General features: G+C 43.6%; 1 protein-coding gene across 8 annotated transcripts in view; it reads left to right on the top strand.

Moving 5' to 3' along the window:
* The first annotated feature begins 690 nt into the window (after nt 1-690).
* PRDM4 (PR/SET domain 4) overlaps nt 691-11,213 on the top strand; it is a 46,907-nt gene continuing 36,384 nt past the window's right edge. For 4 of the 8 annotated variants that reach the window (XM_060413164.1, XM_042247179.2, XM_042247177.1 and 1 more), the window contains exons 1-6: nt 691-716; nt 1,077-1,343; nt 1,440-1,543; nt 5,825-5,958; nt 7,855-8,040; nt 9,627-10,421. In XM_060413164.1, the coding sequence (XP_060269147.1) occupies nt 1,278-1,343; nt 1,440-1,543; nt 5,825-5,958; nt 7,855-8,040; nt 9,627-10,421 (1,285 nt within the window). In that variant the 5' untranslated portion in view covers nt 691-716; nt 1,077-1,277. Of the gene's footprint in view, nt 897-1,076; nt 1,344-1,439; nt 1,544-5,824; nt 5,959-7,854; nt 8,041-9,626; nt 10,422-11,213 lie in introns of all 8 variants that reach the window. The other 4 variants (XM_060413165.1, XM_004006704.5, XM_042247178.1 and 1 more) reach the window with 2 other exon arrangements.

Raw genomic sequence — 11,213 nt, 5'->3', positions numbered from 1 at the left:
GGGTCTCTTTTATTCCTCTGGTGAAAGGAGGCTACCAGGTAGTGTGTTATAGACAATATCCAATCCTTGCGAATTTGGGACCATTTTCCTTTAAAGCTATCTCAGTATCCCTAGGGTTTAGCATAATGCCTGGCTTGCAGTAGGGAAAGAATGGCAAAGAGCGAATGGAAAGGTAATCTGTACAAAAATCCCCAAAACCACCCTTTATGACTTCAAGCAGGGAAATTGAGAGACCTTCAGGTGCAACCTGTGGTGACAAATATTTTGGATACAATCCCAATTCCTCCTGGACAACACCGCCAACAAAGCTGGTTAAGTCCCTTATTTCAAATCTTGTAGGCTTGCGTGAACCGACGCTTTCCTAACTGAAGGATGCCATGGAGACCGAAACCCAAAGTCTGCGGGATTTTGGCGACTCAGAATCGGTTCCCAGGGCTCAGGCCAGGCCTGGTTGCTTAGCAACGGGGTCGATTGCTCGGCGATCGATTCGACCGGGCCGGACTGAGACGCGGCGCTCCAGGCCGAGCCTCTCACGGCCCGCCCCCTCCGGCCAGGGTCCCCACCGCGCGCAAGCGCGGGGGTGGGGGGATGGGCCAGGGGAGGAGGAGTGAGCGCGCGGGCGCCGCTTGCGGGCCGTGGCGGGGAGGGGCGCACGCACGAGGGGCGGAGCGGCGGGCGCCGAGAGTGGCTGAGGAGCCGGAAACGCGGCTTGGAGGGTGCGGCCCTGAGGAGACCGCGAGCTGGGCCGGGCCGGGTCGGGTCGGGCGGGAAACGTTAGGCGAGCGGCCCCCGGGGCGCGGGGGTCGTGCGGGCGGGGAGGGCCCCGAGGCGAGCTCTGCCCGGATGAGGAACAAAGCGGCGGGGCAGGCGCGCGCGCCCCCCCGCGCGGCCGGCAGGTGGGCTGCGCGCGGGCCCGGCCGGGGCGGGGCGAGGGCGGCCTGCGAGCCCCAGGCCGGCGGGCGGGCGACTTGGCCGCCCTTGGGAGGCGGTGTCCGCAGGCCCAGGCTCTCCGGCGGCGGAGGACGGGGGCTGCATCCTCCCCACCTTTGGGTGACCGCCCTTGTCCTCTCCCTCAGGTCGGGCAGCCCCCCTCCCGAAGCTTCTGAAGGAAAGGCCCCGGGTATCCCCTGGCATGCCCCATCTCGCGGCAGGGTGCGCGGCCGCCGACCCTCGGGAGAAGTTGGGCGGGCCCGGGCGGCCCCGGGGACGAGTGGCCGCGTTTGTGCAGCGGTTGTAAGCAAGATGCGATAGCACGTGACCTTGGAACGCAAACCCTGATGCCGGTTCCCCGCCACCCGTGTGCACTTTTCTCTGACCCTTGGCCCCCAGCAGATGCATCACAGGTGAGTAGCTTAGTGGGCCGACCGCTGGTGACGTGTTTGGAAAACATGTAGCAAATAAGACTTCAGAATGCCTTTGTTTTTGGTGCCGTTGGGCAGGTTACAGGTGCGATTTGCAAATGGATTTGTCCGAAAGGGAACAGGAAGTCGAGGAACCAGTACTGGGTTGAATATACTCTGATTAGGCTTGATTTGCGCCGCATGTGAGTAGTTGTTCCGGATAGCCACACGTTGATTGTTGGCCTGTTGTGCATCTTTATCCTTGCCTTTGAGTTATTTGCGCCTTTAGTTAATATTTGAATCTGAGTTTCGAGGTGTATTTTTAGCTCATCACCATGTTTCACCTTGAATTTTGCTGGTTACCATCTGGCTTGGCTGGTAATGGAGAGAAATTAAGTTCTTAATTCTTCAGCCTTCATGTTAATGTCGAAAGTACTATACCCTACAGTATAGAAATGTGCCACAGAGTTACATTTGACTGTTCTTTAAGGGCTCTTTCATAGGCTGTTGAGGATAAGGACGATTTTAAAAATTCACCCAAATTACTGAAAATTGTCCATTGCATTTGCAAAGTGGCTGCATTTCAGTTAGGTTCTTACATGTCATTCTAACAAAAAGTTGATAAGATCAGCGAATGGTTCATATTTGTGTGTGTGCTCAGTTGTGTCGGACTCTTTGCAACTCCATGGACTGTAGCCTGCCAGGCTCCTCTGTCAATGGAATTCTCTAGACAAGAATACTGGAGCGGGTAGCCATTTCCTTCTCCCGGGGATCTTCCCGACCCAGTGATTGAACCCAGGTCTCCTGTATTGGAGGCAGATAGATTCTTTACTGTCTGACCCACCAGGGAAGCCCCATGGGTCATACATAGGTCATGTAAACTAGAGAAGATGAAGGGAATGATTCTACAACGAATATACGTAGGGAAGAATTTCGAGCTTAGTACAGTATCTTGATTCTGGCCCTTCTCCCAGCATTGCTTCCTAGAATCCCATATAAGAAAAGTAGCTAGGATAGAATTGCACATTGGAATGAGAGTGTCTTAGGAGGATCGTATTGTAAATTCCTTTCATCTGCTTTCTCTCTGTGGGATACTAGTTACCTTTGGCTTATGGCTGCTGAGATCATCACATTTTGGTGACTCACAACAAAGCAGAAATCTGCTGAGCCTCACATTAACTCTGGTTTGAACTGGTTTGAGAAGGTCTAAGAGTCAGCCTAGAAACACCATTTTGATTTTTATCTTGAGATTATGTGTATGGATTAATACTCAGGAATTTTCAGTATAGAGTTTGAAGCTACAGACTTTTAATTGTATGTATGTTAAAGTTGCTCAGTTGTGTCCGACTCTTTGCGACTACGTGGATTGTAGCCTGCCAGGCAACTCCATTCATGGGATTTTCAAGGCAAGAATGCTGGAGTCAGTTGCCATTTCTCTCTCCAGGGGATCTTCCCGACCCAGGGATTGAACTCGGGTCTCCTGCATTCCAGGCAGACTCTTTACCTTGAAAGCCACCAGGGAAGCTTTTAATTGTACTTCAAAGAATTACTGTAATCATTTTTTTTATAGGTCATTCTTGCTCTACTAATTGTAAAGTTTTAATGTTTGTAGCTATAAAAAGTTACAGGAGAAGTCTGTTTTAAACCACTCCAAACCCAGAAACTTTCAAATTTATGGTAGCTATGGTGTCTTTAGGCTGTACGGAGTTTTGCACTTTTTCAAATTATTTTTTTTGTTGAAGGATAATTGCTTTACAGAATTTTGTTGTTTTCTGTCAAGCCACTTCTTTTATTTTTAATTTTTGAATTTTTTTTCCCTCTCCTCGTGGCATGCAGAATCTTGGTTCTCACCGGGAATCAAACCCATGGCCCCTGCAGTAGAAGCACAGAGCCCCAACCTCTGGACCACCAGGGAATTCCTACATTCCTTTCCTTCCCCTTCCTTCCTGTGCTGGGTCTTGGTTGCTGCATGCGGGCTTTCTCTAGTTGCAGTGAGCGGGAGCTACTCTGGTTTTGGTGCACGGGCTTCTCATTGCTGGAGCTGCTCTTGCTGCAGAGCACGGGCTATAAAGTGTGTGGGCTCAGTAGTTGAGACAGATAGGTTCAGTTGCCCAGCAGCATGTGGTATCTTCCTTGTATAGCATAATTAAATAACTTATTAATGTGCCATCCTTAATAAGGAGCACCTCGTTTGCTCATGAGATTCTAGTTGTCTTTCTAGTAAGAATGAGTTTGCATTGCTTCATCCAAATCAGAGTGCCTACTCTGTACAGGGTACTGTCCTCAGTTAGCTTTGTACACTTAATTAATGTCTGGGAGCTTAGGTTTATGAGATACCTGGCCTGGGGTAAGGTTGAAGTCTGTAAATATGGAATAATGCAGGAATAGGTTTATGTCTGGAGGAGGCAATGGCACCCCACTCCAGTACTCTTGCCTGGAGAATCCCATGGATGGAAGAGCCTGGTGGGCTACAGTCCATGGGGTCGAGAAGAGTCGGACACGACTGAGTGACTTCACTTTCACTTTTCACTTTCATGCATTGGAGAAGGAAAGGGCCACCCACTCCAGTGTTCTTGCCTGGAGAATCCCAGGGACGGAGGAGCCTGGTAGGCTGCCGTCTATGGGGTCACACAGATTCAGACACGACTGATGTGACTTAGCAGCAGCAGCAGCAGGTTTATGTCAGACATTAAGCATACTCCACTGTGTAAACACACAGATCCTGAGTGTTGGAACTGACTATCAAAGGCAAACCAGTTCTTTTATTGTAATTATCTTAGTTAAGAGGTTGGCTCTCTTAAATTAGGTGAACCTGGATTTAAATGCCAATTCTGTGACTTCTGTAAATTAGGCAGATCTGGAGTTAAATCTGCCACTTACTAGTTAATGTAATTTGGGTTAAGTTTCTTGGTCTGAGTCTCAGTTTCCTCATCTCTAAAATGGATTAAGAATAATACCTACCCACAGTAGTTATAAGGATTGTTGTTACTGTTGTTTTAGTCCCTCAGTCCTGTCCAACTCTTTTGAAACCCCATGGACTATAGCCTGCCAGCCTCTTCTGTACATGAGATTTCCCAAACAGAATACTGACTGGAGTGGCTTGCCATTTCCTTCTCCAGGGGATCTTCCCGATCCAGGGATAGAACCCCGGTCTCCTACATTGCTAGGTGGATTACTCACCACTGAGCCACCAAGGGAAGCCCAGTTATAAGGATTAGGTGAGATCATTACATGATATCACTTAGCCCAGTGTCTAACACCTATAGTAAGGGAGTAATCAGTGTTAGTTATAATTATTTTCATGTTGATTCATAGCTGATGTAGCCATTTTTCAGGTTAAAAACCTATTAAATTTTGTTTTCACTGCTAAGGAGTGTGTAGATCCATTTGTCCCCTTCCTGTTCTTCACTTCTCCCATGTACTTAGGCACACACATAAGACCTTGCATCACTGTGATATTCAGTATAAGGATTGGAGGTTCCTGGTGACCTTCTTTGGATAACCTGTTGGCTGGCCTCTTGAAATTGTTTATGATATGGCAGTCTCTAAATTCTTCCTTTTTTTTCTTTTTTTACAGTCTTTAAATTCCGACTGATAACCTCCAGTAGGGTCTTATTCAGTGTTCCTGTTACTCTAATGATACTGCTCATGGCAGTGCAAGATGGATTGCATAGAAAAGGCAGTCCTCAGATTCTTCAGCTTGCTGAAAATGGCCTGTAGATTTTAAAAAGTTTGATGTATTGAAAAGCTTTTTGACAGTGTTTTGCAGCATGATCTGTGTTCTTCCATTTAATTGCTCTGTGATTTGGGGTGTATGATAAGCCCTCTTTGAGCCTCAATTTCCTCGATTCCCTTATTTTGAAGAATTAGTGAGCTAATATGAAGTAATGTTTTTATAAAGTATCTAGCTTATGTAATGAACTTTGTTACGCGGAGGATTTTACTAAGATTATTGATTAATTACTAAGGTATCTATACAGAGTTTTAATAAAATGCTGATCCATGGAGAAGATATGGTGCTTCTTCACACTCTTTGCAGTCTAATTCAGACCTAGTATCACTTTTAACTTCTGGTGAAAAGAGTTAATAATTCTTTGAGTAAGTTAAAACAAGTCCTGGTTTCAAGTAATAAACCAGTTGGAGAAACTAGATACTGTGAAAGGAAAACAGGTGAATTAAAAACACAAAAACGCCTTGTTGCCAGTGTACTTTAAGGATTGCAAACTTGGCTTTAAATAGCATGCTTAATATTTGGAACAAGGCACACCTAAGTTAAATCCTGTTTCTGCTATACGACAGCCAAATTAACATCTCTGAATCCGAATTTCCTTATCAGTGAAAGAATATCGGAGAGCTGTGTGCATAGAAATGAAGTTGTAGTTGATCAAATTGCATCTCTGTACCATCGTTTTAGGTTCTTCAGTACCTTAAACAGAGTCACTGAAGCAGTTTTTGCATAACTGGTTGTGTCTAATCTTTCTTAGGATGAATGAAATGAACTTGAGTCCTGTGGGGATGGAGCAGCTGACTTCATCTTCTGTGAGCAATGCCTTGCCAGTCTCAGGGAGTCACCTGGGGTTGGCTGCCTCACCCACTCACAATCCCATCCCTGCTCCAGGTGAGTGGTAAGAGAGAGGGACTGAATTCCAACACTTAATTGCATTAACCCTTAATTGCATTAACCCTTCTAAATGGAATGGGTCAGAGTGGCGCGACGGGCTCTCCCCCTCACCACCAGCTGCGGGGCCGGGGAAGCCGAGGCCGACCAGGGCGCCCCGACACAGCCCCCCTTCCCCCAGGGCTCACACCAGGGGGCCGGCCGCACGCACACGGCCCCCCACCTGCCTGACGCCCGGCGGGGCCCAGCGGGACCCTCCCCCGACGCGGAGTGGGGAGGCGCGGGCCGCGGTAGGCAACGAGCGGCACACGGCCCCACCGCGGGGCCGGCGCACCCAACTCCCTCCCCTCCCACGGAGGGTGGGGGAGGTCTGCTCTGCCCACGTGCTCTGGCAGTCGCCCTTCACAGTGGATGGGAGTAGCCCTGCAGGCCAATGGCAGTTTCACCTGTGGTAGCAATTTTTGTAGAGTACTGAAGTTCTAGTGGGTTAGGGTTAACAGGTTTTCCTGGTTGTACTGTTCTTGAGTTAGTGCCCTTTTGTCTAGAGCTGTAGTTGACTTGGCGTTTTTATCTAGGATTACCCATTCATCTATTCTTGCCCTTAACATTCTGTCCCTGGGTTATTAGGAAAGAATTACTGTACTAACTCTTCCTAGAACACATGAGAAATTCAGCTTTGTTCTCTATCATACCTGAAAGTGGCACAAGCCACGAATGCGCCAGACCTAGAATTGTGGTCAAGGAAGAGGTCTCAGAGAGGGAGCGCCTACATGGAACTCCCCTGAGCCTCAGTACTCGGACAGAATAACGGTGTAGGGAGAGCTCACTTTCCCCCATCACTGTACGTTTAAAACCTTTTTATCTACCTAGCTGAATTTTTCTTTCTCTTGAAATAGGAAAGAAGCAAGCTCTCGAGTCTTACAGCAGTAAGCTAGTGATTCTTGCGGGTCTCTGACATTGTAATGTATTGGACTCTGTTTATCAAAATAAGACTTAATTCTTAAGAGTATTTTAAGTCTGCAAGTTTAAATAGTTCTCTCTAGAGAATTACCTGCTTACTAAAAGGTAGCAGTTAAATAAGATTCATCTAAGTTAGGGTCTCTTCACATTCCTTTTAGTATCCACAAAAGAAATTTTTTAAAAATTTATTAGTTCTTAACTCATTTATTTCTTAGGCATTTCATTTAGTAGAACTTATTAAGGAGGAAAAACATGTTTAAAAATACTTCCACTGGCAAAAATAGTGCAAATCTGCACTGCCTGAGTCGGTGAGTTCATTATGATAGGAAGCCACGGAGTCACTTCAGCATTGTGTGGACAGATGTAGTCCAAGGTGGATATCGTGTGTAAATTAAAAATCATGAAGTATAGCATATATGTGAAAGATTATATCAAGATATACATGTACAGTTTTACATCTAACTTTAGGTTTTTTCCCCAAGTAGAAGCATATCTATAAAATTTTTAAAAGTGATACATTCTCACCATATAAAATGGAAAGTATAATAAAAAATATTTTTTAAAAATCTGTACTGTCACTACTTAGAGACCACTCTGAAGTTTATTTCTTTGAAATTTGGTGTATTTTTCTTCCCATTCTTTTTATGTCTAAATAATTTGTTTTCTTAAATTGTATTTAAATTAGGTTTTAAATTGTAGTTAAATGTTTTGGTACCCAAGAGCAATACAGATAACTGAATGATCAAGTTGGCATTTTAAAACTGACTTGTGGACTAAATTTAGGGCTTGTCTGTGGATGTCTGCCAGTACTGTCTATCTGGGGATGTAAAGGGCTACTGGGTGAGATTTTTGCCTGTTGCAAAAACCTTCCTTTAGCCAGTGACCACAGAATTTTAAAGTACTTACTTTTAATTGAGGAAAACAATTTTTTTGTAGGCCTGCCAGTGGCGATTCCAAACCTGGGTCCCTCCCTGAGCTCTCTACCTTCTGCTTTGTCTCTGATGCTCCCAATGGGTATTGGGGATCGAGGGGTGATGTGTGGGTTACCTGAAAGAAACTACACCCTACCTCCACCACCTTACCCCCACCTTGAGAGCAGTTACTTCAGAACCATTTTACCTGGTAAGTGTTACAGTTATTTGGAAATTTACAAGAAATAATACATCCGACCCTTTTTTGTTTTTAGTTATTTATTTAGATGTCCTGGGTCTTAGTTGTGGCACTTGGGATCTTCAGTCTTTGTCAGGACATGTGGGATCTTCAGGTGCGGTGTGCAAAATCTTAGCTGTAGCATGTGGAATTAGTTCCCTGACCAGGGATCCAACCCAGGCCCCCCTGCATTGGGAGTGTGGGGTCTTAGCCACAGGACTATCTGGGAAGTCCTTGTAGCAGCCGACTGTTAACTTCAGTTCTCAAAGACTTGAATGATGCTTTTTTCTCTTTGTCACTGTTAAATATTAATTTATGTGGGGAAAAAAATTGTATTTATGTACTTCTCCTCTTAGATAACATTATTAATATAGCAGTTTGACAAAGGTTAATTTCTTAATGGCACATAAACAATTTTTCCCTTGTCTCTTCTAGGTTCGGTTTTTATAATTGGTTCAGTTTTTATAATTCTCCAATTGTAATTTCCTGCCAACCATATGTCCTGCTATTGTGTCACTGTTTATTATAAAGTTTACTGAATTTTTATTCTAAAATATTATATACTCATTTCAGAAAATTCAGCAAATAAAGAGGGAGGGGAATTATTCATAGTCCCATCATCCATCTTTATGGTGTACTTCCATCCTACCTTTTATTTTTGTATAGGGGTTTTTACTGTTTTCCATAATGAAAACTGTAGTACTTGCAATACAATTATATACCCTTTTTTTCACTTAATGTTTTTCTCTCTTTTTACATAGTTATTTTTCCCAGCTGCTACATGGTTTTCATAATTATCCTTTTTAATGACACATTATATTCTACTGATACTTTATTCCATGGTTTATTATATCAGTATTTATTGATGGACACTTTTTACCAGTTTGCTTATTACTGTTTTGTAAATATCTTTGGGTATATTATTTACAAAATGCATTTAGGGCAGTTTACCGTAAGTGGAGTTTCTTTTGCAAGAGGGTATGAATATTTTTGAGCTTTTTATTATATATACTCAATACTTTGCAAAGACATTTTAGAAATTTTGGCTTCTACTGGAGATGGAGCATGTACCATTTCACCACATACTCATTAACAGGAATGTTAAAGTATTTTTTCTGTTTTAATAAAGCAAGTATAATTGTGATTTATTTTGAATAGACCCTAATGTTTCTTGATAGTTTAATAAAAATTTAGTTATATTTAATTAAATTTTATTTTTCACATGGAATATCTGCTTTTAAATGATTTGACCTTTCAACTCTTATAGAGCAAATTTCAGCATCTTGGGACTCAGGAATTCCAACCATGATATATTATTAAAGGCAGAAATGATTAATTTCTAGTGACTTCAAAGGAACTTTAATTTTTATGATTTTTGAGTTTCACAAAACTGAATTATGGTGTATTATGTTGCTATTTATAAAGTATATACGTATCAAACCAAAGAAATAGATAGCTTATTTTACTTTAGTTGCATTTGTAAGTAAAATAGCTTTTAGCATTTGGAATTCTTAATATACTGAAAAGTTCCTGATATCTCATCTTTTCCTTTTTCCCAGGCATTTTGTCTTATTTAGCTGACAGACCACCTCCTCAGTATATTCACCCTAACTCCATAAATGTTGATGGTAATACAGCATTATCTATTGCCAATAACACTTCAGCACTAGATCCCTATCAGTCCAATGGAAATGTTGGATTAGAGCCAGGCATTGTTTCAATAGACTCTCGCTCTGTGAACACACATGGTGCCCAAAGTCTTCATCCCGCTGATGCTCATGAGGTGGCCTTGGACACAACAATCACCATGGAGAACGTCTCTAGGGTCACCAGCCCAATCTCTACAGATGGAATGGCAGAAGAGCTGACGATGGATGGTGTTGCAGGCGAGCATACCCAAATCCCAGATGGCTCCAGAAGTCATGAACCTCTGTCTGTGGACTCTGTGAGCAACAGCCTTGCCGCAGAAACTGTAGGACATGGTGGTGTGATACCCATTCATGGGAACGGCCTGGAGCTCCCTGTGGTCATGGAGACAGACCACATTGCAAGTCGGGTCAACGGGATGTCTGACAGTGCCCTCAGTGACTCCATCCACACCGTGGCCATGAGCACCAACTCTGTAAGCGTGGCACTCTCTACCTCACACAACCTCGCCTCCCTAGAGTCTGTTTCCCTCCATGAAGTTGGCCTAAGCCTAGAACCTGTGGCTGTCTCCTCCATCACCCAGGAGGTTGCTATGGGGACAGGTCATGTAGATGTTTCTTCAGACAGTCTTTCTTTTGTACCACCTTCACTGCAAATGGAAGACTCCAATTCAAACAAGGAAAATATGGCAACCTTGTTTACAATTTGTGAGTGTGCTTAGCCTTTTTCTTTTGGAGATGTTGATAGAAAGGGTCATCATCCTTAATAGGTTTAGTCGCAAAGTCAGGTATTAATTAAGGGAGTATAGAAAGTAAATAGACTTTGAAACTTCTATTTGCCTATGTATTGTCCTGTATGTTAATGTGGTGCTTTTTTCTCAAATAAGCCAAGTGATATATAGACATTCTGTTGGTTCTTAAAGCATCTTCCTGAAGTAAGGAAACAGTCATTTCTGTATTTTACAGATAAGCTTAGCCTAGTAATACTTAAGATATTTCCCAAGATTTCACAGAGTTAATTATATAAGTAAATTTTAGTGAGGTGTTCTGTGTGACCTGCCATGCGCTTTTTCTACATAAGACAAATTTATTAGATCATGTGTCATTTTTCATCCCTGTGGAAAAATGTAAGTGGATATACAAGTGAAATTTTGGGTTTTTTTTTTCATTCAGAATGCATATAAATTGCCATAGTTTGGCATGTAAAAGTCTTTTTATGGGGCAGCAGTAACGAAAGCAATATAAAAATAGTCGAGTTGTTGGTGTCACTACCCCTTCAGTCATGCAGTAAATGTTGAGTGCTAGTAAGCACCAGCCTCTGTACTAGATGCAGCATACGAAATAATCTGCAGGAGGCTTGAAGGAACCTACGGTGCGAAGGGAGGCATGGGCTAGTGAACAGGCTATTGTGTTATGGTGTACTGAGTGCAAAGATGGGATTAAGTGTATGGTGCTCAAGGAGCCTGAGCTGGGAGCGTCTCACCAGACTCTGGAAAGCGC

The sequence above is a fragment of the Ovis aries genome, chromosome 3, assembly GCF_016772045.2.
Source record: "Ovis aries strain OAR_USU_Benz2616 breed Rambouillet chromosome 3, ARS-UI_Ramb_v3.0, whole genome shotgun sequence".
NCBI classification, from domain to species: Eukaryota; Metazoa; Chordata; class Mammalia; order Artiodactyla; family Bovidae; genus Ovis; species Ovis aries.
This window is presented reverse-complemented; position numbering and strand designations above follow the sequence as displayed.